This window comes from Ornithorhynchus anatinus, chromosome 17 (assembly GCF_004115215.2).
Source record: "Ornithorhynchus anatinus isolate Pmale09 chromosome 17, mOrnAna1.pri.v4, whole genome shotgun sequence".
In the NCBI taxonomy this organism is placed as follows: domain Eukaryota; kingdom Metazoa; phylum Chordata; class Mammalia; order Monotremata; family Ornithorhynchidae; genus Ornithorhynchus; species Ornithorhynchus anatinus.
Window position 1 is genome coordinate 33,298,541 of NC_041744.1, and position 14,694 is coordinate 33,313,234.

General features: G+C 39.7%; 1 protein-coding gene across 33 annotated transcripts in view; it reads right to left on the minus strand.

The window, feature by feature from the left end:
• LOC100089593 (ABI family member 3 binding protein) overlaps positions 1 to 14,694 on the minus strand; it is a 169,579-nt gene that overhangs the window by 51,773 nt on the left and 103,112 nt on the right. For 18 of the 33 annotated variants that reach the window (XM_029082721.2, XM_029082733.2, XM_029082720.2 and 15 more), the window contains 14 exons: positions 13,503 to 13,547; positions 12,735 to 12,836; positions 11,868 to 11,915; positions 10,292 to 10,372; positions 9,285 to 9,332; positions 7,876 to 7,959; positions 7,509 to 7,556; positions 6,895 to 6,942; positions 6,006 to 6,089; positions 5,092 to 5,151; positions 3,356 to 3,439; positions 2,701 to 2,775; positions 1,449 to 1,499; positions 155 to 238 (listed from right to left, as the gene is read on the minus strand). In XM_029082721.2, the coding sequence (XP_028938554.1) occupies positions 155 to 238; positions 1,449 to 1,499; positions 2,701 to 2,775; positions 3,356 to 3,439; positions 5,092 to 5,151; positions 6,006 to 6,089; positions 6,895 to 6,942; positions 7,509 to 7,556; positions 7,876 to 7,959; positions 9,285 to 9,332; positions 10,292 to 10,372; positions 11,868 to 11,915; positions 12,735 to 12,836; positions 13,503 to 13,547 (942 nt within the window). The remainder of the gene's footprint in view (positions 1 to 154; positions 239 to 1,448; positions 1,500 to 2,700; positions 2,776 to 3,355; positions 3,440 to 5,091; positions 5,152 to 6,005; positions 6,090 to 6,894; positions 6,943 to 7,508; positions 7,557 to 7,875; positions 7,960 to 9,284; positions 9,333 to 10,291; positions 10,373 to 11,867; positions 11,916 to 12,734; positions 12,837 to 13,502; positions 13,548 to 14,694) is intronic. The other 15 variants (XM_029082730.2, XM_029082727.2, XM_029082729.2 and 12 more) reach the window with 13 other exon arrangements.

Below are 14,694 nucleotides of genomic sequence, written 5' to 3' on the forward strand. Positions count from 1 at the left end.
TGACATAATTTACCAGAAACTCCTTATCTATCTTCTCACAGACCCTGTGACCAAGGCAGGAAGCCAGTTCTCTGATTCCCATATGTCAAAAAGAGAGCTGAAGTGGAGAATAATAGTAGTAGTAAGTCGAAAACCATCCCGAGGTCTTATTTACCGGGTCTGGAAAGAGATGCATCTGGACTTGGAGTTGTTTTACGTTTGGGAGGAAAAGGCCGCTTTGGTTTGAGTGGTTTGGGAGCTGGGTGGAAGAAAGCGCACAGTTAGTTTTGAGATTGTGGATGAAAACATGGTCAGAGGGTCAGATAACAAGTCAGTCTACTACACAAACACCTCTTTTCACAAACCCTTCTGATTGTCAACTGTCTGGAGTGAAGCACCTACAGTTTTCACCAAATGCTAAAGCAGAACTACATCAACAATCTTTCACCACCCTGGAAATACTAAATTACTTCTTGCCCGGAAAACTCCAAAGCAATGGACCTGAACATCTGATGTTTGCAGCGCCTAATTGTCACAAGGGAAACATTTGCTGATGATTTCTTTCTTTTTAAATTTTCTTTTGTAAAAGGATTGAAAATACCACCTTCATCCTTTTCAAGGATGGGTTCCCTTGGTACTGCAGAAATTTCTGTAGGAAATACAGAAGAGAGATGCACACTACAACCCAGGTCCTCTGACTCCCAGGGCCATGGTCTTTCCACTTGGCCATGCTGCTTCAATATCCAATTGGAAACCTCTGATTCCTTTTCTCTGGCTGCATTCTGAGTTTCCTGTTTTCCCCTTGGTTACAGAATGCCCAGAAATTAAACGTAAAAATCCCACAACTGATGTAGCTTTATAGCAAGCTCAACCAGTTAAATTAGTCATGAGAACGATGTCACCCACCTTGAAGATCATGAATTTTAGATTGTATTATTATTATTATTGTTATTAATTATGAAGTTTTAATTGCAAGCTAAAAGTGACTGCAACAGAGATGTGTGTTTCATGAATAAATCACTCTGCTAATAAAGTCCTATGTTGAGTAGAATATATAATACGCTATATTAAAGCCTTCAGGAGAGATGTAAAATTAAGCTATGTAGTTAATGGAGATGCCAAAAATCAGGTTTACAAGGTTTGAAAAGAAACTGGTATTAAAAAACCAGTTTTAAAAGGCCAAGTGGAGGAAAGAGCACTTTGTTGGTACAAAGCTTTAGAAGAAATGGAAGTCATGGATGGAACAAAGAAAGAAATTTGTGGGATGTTGAATCTTTTCAAGCTATAGCTTAGAACAGATGAGCTCATATGCTGTAGGCGATGGCAAAATTATGTTTAATCTTGGATGGTGGAATCCTTTAGTCCCTAACAGGAACATTCTTAGTCAAAGGAAGGTGAAATGTGATGTCCAAAGCCAAGTGATGAGAAACAATTCATGAGGCGATCACTCTCTAGAGAAATTGCATTACCTATTTCTGCCTTTGGTAGTTCAACTTCTGTCGATATGTGCTGCAGGATTACTTCAAAAAGAAGCAATATAAAGTCAATTAAATAACCTCAAAATAAAGTTCTGATGATAGGGAAATGGGCATATCCAGGGTATGTAATTTGCTCAGTGTTTACTGTCAGTTCTTGGAAAACTGAGTAAAGAATTTAGCCATCTAAAAAAATCAGCAAACCCTTCTTTTTTTTTAAATGGTATTTGTTAAGCTCTATGTGGCAGGCACTTTTCCAAGCACTAGGGTAGGTAAAAGTTACTCATGTTAGACAGTCTTCTAGAATATTTTATGCTTTTGTTTTCTGAATTAAACTATCAGTCAAAAGAGTTACTCAGCCATCTCTCTTCTAATCAAAATTATCTTAGAACTCATTTCTCCCTATGCTTTGATATGCCCAAACTCTCCCCTGATTCAATTAGCTGGTGAATAGTGGTAAAGTAAATGTAAATATTCTTGCTTTCTGCAGGCCTATCTGCCTTTTCCATTTCATTTTAAAATTGATGGGGCAAGGATTATATATTTGCTGAACTCTATATAGAATGCAGTTTTTCTTAGTTTAATATCAAATTTCTAAAGGGAAATATGGGGAACTCCATAATACTAATGGAAATCTAGACCTTTTATATCTGATTGGATGCAAAGGTGCCCCTGCAGGAAACAGTTGGTCCCATTGATGTCAAACTCTCTCTTGCTCTCTCTCTCTCTGGGTGTGTGTATGTGTGTGGCGGTGGGAGATCATAATGCTTTGGTCACATATTTTTTATGTGAATGAAATGAATTTGCTAGCTTGATTCATCACTTTGAACTAAGAATGGGGGTGGGGGGCAGCAATGGATATAGAGGACAGAAAGACTTCTATCATCCCCTTTCCAACTTCGTGATGCAGTCGGGTTTATGCTTAGATACCGACACAGTTGCAGGAACTCCTTTTTTTCCCCACCCTTAAATATATTACTTTTGGGGTTACATCGCCTGCACAATTGAACGCAGGACAACTGCACAGAGGTTTTGTGCCTCGGGGGCTAGAAAATCGATACTTAATCGGCACATGTTGGTACAGAATACCAACATGAGGTCAAAAATAGGCCTTGCAATTTAACTAAGAATCTCCTGGCTGTGCTTTGACCCATATGACCTACAGGATACCTATTAGGTTCTTCATGACTGATGAAGATGAAGATGATGATTATGATGGTAATGACAGTGATATCAGTTCATTTACCATGTTTTGTCTTTGGCATTTCTGGGCTTGGTGATGTTGTCGACCCGGGGAGGATACTATTTTCTTCTACAAAAGCTGAAAAAAAGCACCTAGATTGTTAGATGGTCATGGGAGACCATATTCCTTACAGATGCAGGAAGCAGCTGGACTACCAGACTTGTTTAGGACTCAGAATAGGAAGACTAGTAACCCAATCGAAACAAAATGGCAGAAAGCAAGAGTGCTTCCAAGTTAAGTTGTGCAGGTCAGTTTCTGTGTTGTAGACAACTAGAGAGCACATCTCTTTAAAAAAAAAAAAGAAAGAAAAATCTGGCTTCATGATTTCAATATCTCAATATACATAGTCTTGTCCCATACCAAAAAACCTCCCAAAAAAACAAAAAAACCCTCTCTGGGAGCAGAATACATTAGAATGTTAAGAAAAATGGATGGAAGCCAAGATTATCATGTAGGAGAGGAAGTGATTTGCTGAAATCTGTTGGTTGCCTTCGTGGCCCAAAGGTGCACTAGTCTACAAAGGCATAATACATATTCAGTATGGGCCAATGCCTTTCACCTAAGCCTCAAAACACAAATAAATATTCCTGAAAATAAACAAAGAGCAGTATCAGATTTTCTTCAAGTTAGGTACAGCTAAAACAGAGAACACATTTACCAGGTTTGGCGTGAGGAACTCCTGGACTTGGGGTGGTTTTAGGTTTAGGTCGTGGAGGATGTGTTCGCTTTGTTGCTTTGGGAGCTGAAGAAAGAAAATGCCTGGTTACCCGTAGCAGAAATGTCCAGAAACAGTAGAGACCTCCATTTTCTGATATTCATAACTGCTTTCTGGCCTTTGGATGAAATTTGGAATTTTCAATTTGGCTGAAAATTTGAATTTGAATTTCTATTTGAATTTGTTTGACTGAAATTTCATTTTTATCTTAAACTTTTTGCTCCTAAAATGTTGCATATAAAAAAAAAATTGGGGGAAATCGTTGAGGCTATTTTGAGACAGCAGCATATAACTAAAACACTATAACTGTTAATTCAAAAACAGAAGAAGAGTGGATTTTAAATCTTTAAATGTTTCTACTCTTTTTGGAGAGCTGGGTTATGCTATTTCTGTTAATAGACGCTATTACAAATAATAACTTTTAATATTTACTATGAACAGACATTAAATACCTTTAAATAGCAAAATAATTACTGTTAAATGCCATTACACTTAATACATCCTATTACTCTCTTTTTAAGCATTTACTATGTGTTAAACACTGTTCAAAGCACTGGGGCAGGTACAAGTTAATTAGGTTGGACACAGTCCCTGTCCTGCACAGAGCTCATAGCCAAAGTTTTCTTATTGTAATAAGAGCAAGTTAGCTGCATATAGATGAAATTACGATTAGATATTTAATTTTTATCTTTAATTTTGAATTACATAAGTTTTAGTTTGAGTATAGACCAGTTTGTGTGCTCAAAGACCAACCCATCAGCTAAAAACTGTAATTTTTGGTTATTCTTACAATTCATTTTACTTTTAAGAGTCCTGAAATGAAATAGCAAAAACTAAAATAATGAAACACTGACGAACCATATTAAGTGGTAGACCCTCACATTCAAAAAGTATTAAATTTGACTTATTTCTCATTTGACCACTTACCAGGGTAATTTAAGGACACATCATTCTTCAGACTAATACAGAAACATAAAATTCAACACAACTGTTCAAATTACCAAAATCTAGACATGCAAAAGTGTGCAAAGGAAATGAGAGCTAGATTTTCAAGTACACAGATGAAACATGGTGCTGGAATGAAATGGGAATGTAGAATAGATGGATGGCCTGGGTTTTTTTTTTAAGCTCTATTTCTAGAAAGACTAAGTTTAAAAACACACATGATGAGAACAGGATAATGAAGCATCTTTAAGTTAGGTTGAGAGCAAACGGATTCCCCGAATTGTCAGAACATAACCCGATTTGCTTGGAGAAGAATGGAAATCGGGGTGGGCAAAAATACAACCCCTGGGGTTGGACTGACATGACTCTAAGGGAGCGACTTTTACACATGGTGAATCCTACCTGGCCAGCGGCGGATACACTAGGCCACCTTCCAGAATGTCATGACTCTGAGAACAGTGGCATGCTGGGACATACCAAGAGTTTGGCGCTACTGGCTCCAATGCCATTAACTCTTCACATTTGTCCCGCAAACACTTTCAGAAAGGAGTAATTGAGCCACAAGGCCGATAATTGCCCAGGCCTGACATAGATGGATGATAACAGGATGACACGATGCTATCTTGCAAAGAAAGGCCTTTGCAAAGAAAGATGATGAGGGATAAAGTGATAAGAGTGATGAGAAGGAAAAGTTCTGGTAGCCATTCCCTGAAGGTCACCATTTGCCTCATTACCTAGAGTTGTCACTGGAGTTTCAGGTCTAAGTGTACTGGGTTCAAAGACAACAGCAGGAACTAAGAAAAAGTGGACAAAAATAGGTTATGAGAGATTGGAAAATTCCTTTGGAATTAATTTTACTTGACAGGAGTAAATGTGAGTCTTCCAACTATTACCTGGATTTTAATTCTGCAAGGGAAAGAAAACAAATCCCTGCCCCACACAACGTCAAAGGTCTGGGTTAGCTGGACAAGTTCCATATTCTTTCCTGAAGCTGTTAGATTGTCTGCTTTGCCAGAATGGCTACCAACCTCACTGCTTAGCCACATCAGACAGCCACAAGAATTACCTCCCTCAGACTAATCATCTAATTTTAGCCTACAGTTTTGCTGGGCTTCCAACTGATGTTCAATTACTAACTGTTCCAGAAAAAAAAAAAAATTGTCCATTATCAGATTATGGCTGGTATTTCCGACCTAAGGGAAGTTTATCCCCAATTAATTGGAGTAGTGAGGTGGACAATTGGAAAGGGGGAGAAATCTTAACTCTCGTCCTAATGGTACTTAATACTTGTAACATCTTGAAGAACAGAAGGTCTAGTAACAGAAAATAAAATTCCTGTCTTTTTTCCATACAGAATATGTTCTTCTCTTCTGGTTTTTATTCTCTTTTCATGCACATGCAAATTCCTTCACACTGAGAGGTTGCATCGACAGTACACGAAACACTGGAGATACTTATTTAATAATAAATAATAATCACCATAATCATCTTTAGCGGGAAACCAGAAAAGTCAACATATCTAGAAATGGAACTGTACCAAACAGTTATCTATGTTCACTTCTTTGTTTTAGGCTTTCAACCATTGATTCTTCTAAGACCCAGGGCTTTACCCAGCATACTTTTCTGAAACACTGAAGAAATTATTTACCAGGTGTGGTCAGTGCTACCCCTGGGATTGGTGTCATCTTTGTAGTTTTGGGGCGCTTGTGCCGTGGCTTTATGGTTTTGAGAGCTGAAGAAAGAAAAGTGTCTGGGTTACAATAATGGTCATAGTCATGAATGCCTTGGTTGAGCGTTACACACAGTCCATTCAATCTAAAAATTTTAAATTATCTTTGGGAAAAATTATTTTCTGGATTAAAAGTTAGTTTTTCCAAAAATATAGTATGCTTCAAACATGTTTGGGAAATCATCTGAGGCTGCTTCTGAGGAGGAAAGGAGGAAAAAGTGAGAGCTTCTTGTCTTTTTTTCCTCTTTAGGCTACCAGCAAAACTTCCAGCAACAAAAAACTCTGAAACCTAGATTTTTTGAATAAAATATTCTCATGGAGTAAACAAAATAGCTATAAATAACTGAACTAATATGTCAAACTTTGAGTTACATAGATATTTTTGAGTTTTTTAAATTATATAAAATTTTCAATAAAGTTTTCAAGGGAATTAAAAAACCCATGATTTTTCCATGCTTCAGCATGAAGAATTGGATTTTGCTTAAAAATAAAAATAAGGCCAAGGAAAACAAAAATTTTATATGAGAACATGGCTTTGGAGAGCTTTACATTGTTTCATCATTAAGTTCTGAGCTAATTTTAAATTTGACCTTAGGTAGAACCTAAAAAAAACTCACATGTTAAAGCCTGCAGCAGAAAAAAATAAATAAAACACAGCACTGAGGATGAAGCTAGTGCGTTTTTTGAATGAAAATAATATGATGAGAATGATGGAAGGCAACCTTCTAAAAAGTAACTCTTATCATGACCACCTACTTGAACAGAAGCATAGCAGGTCAAACTCTCTGAGGGATTAATATGGAATTACCTATTGTTGTTGCTGGAGGTTCAGTTCTAACTGTAACCCGTTCTGCGACTGAAACAGGAATACAAATAAATACAGATGAATTCAGTGAAAAGGTGGAAACAATGTCACAGTTGCTGAAGAGTCAGCCCGCAGTGTTGAATTCAGAACAGTGAAGGGAAGAACACACATATTAAAATCTGATGGAACTTTCTAGAGCTAGATAGCTGTTGCTTTGCCCTCTTCACACGTCCATCTTGATAGATGACGAAATTCAAAGGAGCTGTGAGGAAATCATGATGCTAAGCTGAAGAGAACTTCTCTTTAGATCAGTACAAGCAATGCATGAATGTCCCAAGACTTATCTGGCATCCAGCCGGCTCAAATGAAGAAGGAGAAGACTTGGACAAGAGCAAAGGCACAAACAAGAGTGAGGCAGAGAACTTTCCAGCTGGGCAGTAGAGCACACATACTGCTGTCCTGAACGGTTAGTGAACGACTCTGTTCAGGAGAGAGGCACCTTGGAGCGCAACAAATATGGACATCATGATTCAAGATCATCAGATAGAAAAATATTTGCAGAGATGAGAAGGAAAGACCAACGTATCCAATCTTGAGGTTAGCGATACCCTTTTTACCTATTGTGGTTACTGCCACTTCAGTCTGAATGATAGCAGACTTGGAGACTTCATCAAAAACCAAGCAAAAGTTGGAAAAGAAAAACAGATAGAACACATGAGCTCAATATCGCAACGTTTAGGAAAAGGATCCTGAATGTGACCTTTCCCTTCACCTGGCAACAACTATCAAGAGAATGGTTGGAGTCTGGAGAGGGGTGAGGGGATCACTTAAAATACCCTGACCCAGGGTCTGATGTTGGATTCCAGATACCCACGAATGGGGAGAAAGAATCGGTCTGGAGCTCGTGTATTTAGTTTCCTGATGACTTAATCTGTATCTCAGTCTCCATTCTCATTTAGTCAAACTTCCAAAAAACACATTTACCAGGCTTTGTCTTCAAGGCTTCTGGACTTGATGCTGATGTAGGTTTGGGGCGGGGATGTGGCGACGATTTTGCTGGCTTTGGAGCTACGGAAAGACATGCTGGGGTTAATACTATGCTTGGGTAGAACGTCAGGGTTAAGGTTGCATTCAAACCTCCACTCGATTTTAGCTATCTTTTTCGTTGCTTGGGAAATTTCGAAAAATGATCCTGTTTGGCTGAAGTACTTTGTGCTTATTTTTCCACCCAAATATGGCCAAAGTTCAAATTTTAGAGAATATTCTCCTCTAATTGAAAGTGTATGGGCAAGGAATGGGAATAATTCTAAAGCAGCAGAACCACAACATTTACCGATTGTACTTTTAATGGGGAAAACCTGTGTTTCAGGTGATTTCGAGAAGTAGAACTAGAAACTGATCATTTGTTTTTCATCCTTTGGGGAACAAAGTCATTTATCTTTAACATTACCAACTATGTCTTTTGCTCCAGAATGATTCAGTTTCATAAAGAAATCCTACCAATTGCAAGCCTGAAAGCTGGGATTTCCAATTCTGTTTTCCTAAAAGGGCAGGCCAATCACTCATTTGCTTTCTTAACAGAAAGTTGCTTTTAGTTCTATCCTCGGTACTTAATCACACCATTACCAATGCTTTAATATTACCACAGTGTCGCTATTCACTAGGAGCAAGAAGGCACTGAGTCATAACAGTTTCACTAGCCTGATTTAGGGTAGCAGAATACTTTCTGCAGCTGTTGGGAAGGCGGAAAGTTTTGTGTGCAACAGATTTTGGGGCTGGGAAGAAAAGGATTCACAGCTCATATGGTTCTAACAAGGGTGGGAAATCCCAGGCTTGTTTGGAAACCACTTTTAGATAAAGATCTTGACAACAGAAAGACACATGAACAATTCAGGGGCAGGATGGTAAGGCAGTAGGAAGGGAGGCTGCCTTGAGCCCCGCTCAAGGGTAAAGGAGGCCAAATGTAGTCCAGAGGAGATCCCAAGCCTGGAAAATATGTGTCTTCTGGCACTTACATCCCCAATTTTCTGAAAATCCCTTGGGCTGTATTTAATATGGTTCATAAGCCTTTCTTCTCCACCCACCCCACCCCTCTGTCCATAACAGTAACAAAGAGCCCCCAGAAAATGTGGTGGAAATGACGCCCAGGTTTTACAAACACTCAAAATGGTTTTCCGACACACAAGGTGATAGGATAATTGACTACAATGGTAAACTGACCTCAGGAGGGAATATTTTCCCACTGTCCCAAGAGTCAGAGTCACAGACAGGAGAACAACTCCGGGAGCGGATTGAATGATGATGGCAAGACAATACACAGAAGAAAGTGAAACTTCAGGGAAGAGAAGGAAAGCATAACTAACCACTGTGAAGAGGCTAGGATCTATTATTACCTATGGTTATTGTCGGGGCCTCAGTCCTAAGTGGAACTGGCTTGTGCACTGCATTAAAAAGAGAAAGATTAAAAAGTAAACTGGTGAACCCTCAAAGGAGGTAGAGACCACTCCCCTGCAAGGGAATCGTATTTTGGCCTGATAGTACTAGAATTAGCTTGTCGGTCATATCTCCCTCATTACCATGGAGCTAGGTAAAAGTGGCTTTATTTATTCAAAATCATCTGAGATGTCAAGGTTTGAATTCATTTCCATTAGGTCCCCAATTCCCTGATTGCTTCATTTGAGTGGTGGATCTCACTCTGCCATTATTTCTGAAACATGAGGGGAACTTTGGGCAGGGAGATTGCTAACCCAGTGAACCAGGCATATAAGAAGTCTGGGAGGAGAATAAAGGAGGAGGATCCTCATTCCTATTCCTCTGAAGCTGGAAGGACAGAATTGGAATGACTGTATGACTCAAATCACTTTCTTCCCTCATCAGCTTACCTAAAAAACATGGCAAATCAAAAATTCCAGGCATCCTGAAGCTGGAATGGTTCTTGGGAGGTCACCTGCTCCTGCCCTCTGCCTCCAAGTGGGTCAATAGCTTAGCTATTATCTTCACTACTATAACTTAATTAGTTATCTGAATTTTTTTCTTAAAATTCTCCAGGGCTAAAGACATTATCACCTCTCTTGGTGACCTGTTACATAGGTCCACCACAAATCGTCCCTGCTTTAATTGAAATCAGTTTCCTTGTTTGCTGAATAAAAGACACAGACAGCATCTGCCTCATAAAAACTCTTCATCTCCCTGAGGATTGTTATAAAGTCACCCTACTTCATGGCCTATGCTTTTCCAAATTAAGCTGTTCCACTTGCTCTAATCACTTCTCCTCGAGCCCTATTTTCCATTTCACGAATAATAGATACATGATGATAAGTCACTCTAAAGTGCTTGCTGTTGGGTATGGAATGGTCAGAACTCTGAAAAATGGTTTTTTTTTTTTTGTTTTTTTTTTTACCAGGTTTGATCTGGGATGCTTCTGGGGTTGCTGTGGTTTTAGGTTTGGGATGCAAACGTGGTCGCTTTGTTGACTTTGGAGCTGCAGGAAAAAGGGTCTAGGGTTAGTGTAATAACTACAACTGTAAATATTGTGATTCTGTCATACAGATGAAGACATACAATCAGAGAGGCACCAGCATACTGAAAGGAAAGATGTCACTGTAATCCAGAAAATGAAAAAGCTAATCAAATTTTTCATTTATAAAAATTGCTAAATAACTCCCCAATTAATGTGAATAGTTCCACACTTGATTTTCCCCTTGAAGCCACTCACTCAAGAATCCTGCAATACTTCTTTCAGGTCATAAGCGATGAAAGAGAGTTCATTGCTTTTGTCTGCCTATAGCCTCAAAGTAAAAACAAGTATTCTTTGCACCATTATTTTTCAGCATGGTTATTATTACCCAAGAGAGAAGACTGCACAGTTAGAACATTTTACATTTGCTTCACTCTTTTAGTAGTCTAGAAGAGCTAACAAATTTGTGGAGTTGCAGTTCTATACTCTCAGGACCTATTAGATGAGTTATGCAATTATGATAATCATAATAGGATGGCATCCAATTTCTTGTTTATTTTAGTAAATGACAATGGTATAGCTACCATAATTATATAAAATCCAAGACTGAGCCAGTTTACGAGTCTTTGATGTCCAAACTACAAATTATATGGCTTTTTTTTTATGAGGTATTTGTTAACCACTTATTATGTGTCCAAGCACTGTTCTCTGCACTAAGAACAATACTAGGGCACTTGGATATAACTTTGAACAAACCTTCAATTCCCAAACATAAAATGTCCTGCTGCTAAAGGGAAGGCCCGAAGTTAAATGAACTGATTGGAATTAGTATGCTGGGGTGTGAAACAACTGCACTGGTTCACATCTTGGAAGCGGCCAAAAATGTCAGCTTCATTTGGAAGCTAGGTTCAGAAAGAGAAAGAGGAGACTGGTGACCACCAGGAGATGGGAGAATGACACGTTTGTCATGTTGCAGAACAGACAGCCTTTTACTGTAAGAACATGCCCTACTGATGACAAGAGGCCGAGGATACTTCAGGATGGATCAGAAAAATAAGAAAAAAAAAATCACTGCAGAAATCAATAGAGGACCACATTAGAGAGCCTTGAAGGATCCATGACCAACTGTAGATGTCACCTGAGTCAGAGAAGACAGGGCGGGCATCCCAGCTGGCCCAGGTTTTGCCAGTTTCAGGAGAACAGGAGGGAATGGGGGAAGGGAAAGGGGAAGGGGAAGGGGAAGGGGAAGGGGAAGGGGAAGGGGAAGGGGAAGGGGAAGGGGAAGGGGAGGGAAGGTCTGTGGAGCGGTGGCTTCCCTGGGGAAAACTGCTTCCTGCTACAGGACGGGTCTTGTAGAAGCTGGGGGCCCCCCACTCCTCCCTCCCCTCAACTCCTCTAGCTTCTCCTGTGGCCAAACTCTTGGAAGGATGGACCCAAGACCATGATTATTCTGGGAATAGAATAGGTAAGAAAAGCAAACATGGCCAACCTCTAAGGCAAAGCCCAGAGCATTTGTTACCTATTTTTGCCTTTGAGGATTCAGCTTTGTATGTAATAGGTTCCAAGCCTATATCAAAAGCAAACAAAGCACAGATATACCACTGATAATGAAGATACTTCCCTTAAACACTGGATATAACAAGGTAATCAGGTAATTAAGATACTCCTTTGATTATTTGGCATAATTCTCAGACTGCTTCCCCAACTCTCATGCAGACACTCCTGACCATTGGCTTCAATCTCTCTCTCCTTCTGTAGACTGTAAGTTACTGGTGGGCAGGGATCATCTCACCCAGCTCATATATTGTACTTTCCCAAGTGCTTAGTACAACTCTCTGTACACAGTAAGTGCTAAAAAAAATTTGTTGATTAAGGTACTACGTCAGTACCCTGTCCCCTATTTATCTTCAGGCCTTCACCACTACACCCCAGCTTGCATGCTTAAATACTATTAAATACTAATATTATACTGTAAATACTATTGACTGATTTATTAACCTCTCATTTCTTAGCCCAATATCACCAACTAGGAGAGGAGTAAAGGTTGCAGGATAAACCATCAGTACCCTTATGCCATTCTGTCTTCCAGTTTTAACTTTTCTCAGTTTCCCTATCCTTTCTTTTTTGGGGAATGGGCCTGCATCTGACTTGGAACCCTTACCAAATCTCATTTCTACCACACCCTTTCTTGGAGAGAGGCAGTTCAAGCCATTGTTCTGCAGCCTTTGGGATCGTCTACTCAGCATGAATAACCTATTCTTTCGGAAAACAAGTGACAGCTTCCAGAACCGTCCATCAACTCTGTTGATTAGAAATGTCCAGTGTGCCAAAAACAGATTTCCACGCTAGCCAATTTACACTGCTAAAGCACGAAAGGCACATTTACCAGGTTTAGTCTTAGTTGCTTCAGGGCTCCGTGTGGTTTTAAGTTTAGGACGAGGCTGAAGATGAGGACGAGGATGTCGTGGCCGTTTGGTCATTTTGGATGCTAAAGGAAGAAAGTAGCCGGTTATTATAGGAGTCACTACCCTGCGAGTTGAGGGGGGTGAGGGCCCCATACAAACCTCAAGGGCCAGCAAACCTTTCCTCTTATTTGAGGTGAAAATAGAGCCTTCTGAGTTGCAGTTTGCTGTGGTTAATCCCTTCAACCTACACCAAGTTTTGGGCTATTTGCTTATTATTTAATCAATCCTTGCCAGAGGGGAAAAATATGGACACTTCCGTTTTTCAAACTTGAAACATAAAACTTCATGCAGCTAGACAAGAAAACACTACATAAATAGATAACTTTTTAAAAAATTGGCGGAATGTTGAGCAGAATGAGCATCCAAATTCAGTTAGGGATGCAGCTTTGAAAGGAAGAGATTATGCCAAGACAGAGAGGACTTAAAAGTAGGTTCAGTATCAAGCTAAATTCAGAGCAGACAACTTCCTTCCATGGCTACAGAGTCACAGACCATGAATGTGCTGAAAAGAAATTCAAGTACTTATCAGTTTTTGTTCCAAAGGGAAACATAAACAGAAGATGATGAGTGTCAAAGAAAATGGTCAGGGCATCAATGTGAGCCAATCAGGAAATTTGAAAGCGACAATGATTGAGAAGACAGAGATGAAAAAGAAAAACAAAATCCACCTCTTTGGTCAGAAATGTTACCTATTGTCACCGAGGTGGCTGTTCCCTCTCTTTCAGGTCCCAAGGCTCCATTAGGAAACCGCAAGACAAAACCAGAAACAGATAAAAATCCAAAATTGAAGATACTTATATTTACCTGGGAATGAATGAATTTCTAATCATTAAGATGATACAATATTTTTAGCAATAGAAGAAACCCACTGGAATGAGATGCTACCACCAATTGCAAGGCAAAACCAGACAACAAAATCCCAAATTGAGGATACTCACATTTACCTGGGAATGATTGAATTTCTGATGATCAGGAAGATAGAATATTTTCAACAATAAAAGAAACCCATCTACTGAGAAACTATACTGCCTCTGAGAGTGGAGTTGGGCATAGAGAAGCCACGTGGCCTAGTCTGGGGGACAGAGGACCTGGGTTCTAATTCTGGCTCTGCCACTTGTCTGCTGTGTACACTCAGGCAAGTCACTTCAATTTTCTCTGCCTCAGTTTCGTCATATGTATACTGGGCGTTAAATCCTACTCCCTCCTACATAGACTTGTGAACCCCATGTGGGGCAGGGACTGTATCCAACTTGATAACCTTGTATCTACCCCAGTACTTACGACAGTTGGGGGCATGTAGTAAATGCTTAACAAATACTATAAAAAAGGCCTACCTCAGTGCTGTAACTTTCAGACTCCCCCTCTAGACTGTAAGCTCATTGTGGGCAGGGAACATAACTACCACCTCTGTTACACTGTATTCTCCCAAGTGCTTAGTACAGTGCTCTGCACACAGAAAGATCTCAATAAATGCAACTGATTGATTGCTTATGGAATGGTCATGAAACGATCAGGTGACTGTAATCTTTAGGGGGACTACATGCCCAAATGCTCCCCACTCTGACCCTAAATTATAGTATAGGGTGGTGGCCTCACATGCTTAGCGGCATCTGGGAGGAGGTGGCCGGGATTGCAGCTAAAGTGGGAAGAAGCCGGGTCAGAGAGGGAGATGAAATGGAGCAATGGAGCATGAATCCGGTTGATATGGATTAAAAGCATGATCCCAACCGAAGCCCACTTTGAATGCCCAAATTTTGACCTCAGAGGAGTTTCATTTTTCCCCAGGCTGAAGATTCTTGGGCTTACTGCCCTTCCCAAGTCTATTTCATTTGGAAAATTGGAAGAAATCTTTCTTTAAATACAAGAGAAGCATCATGGCCT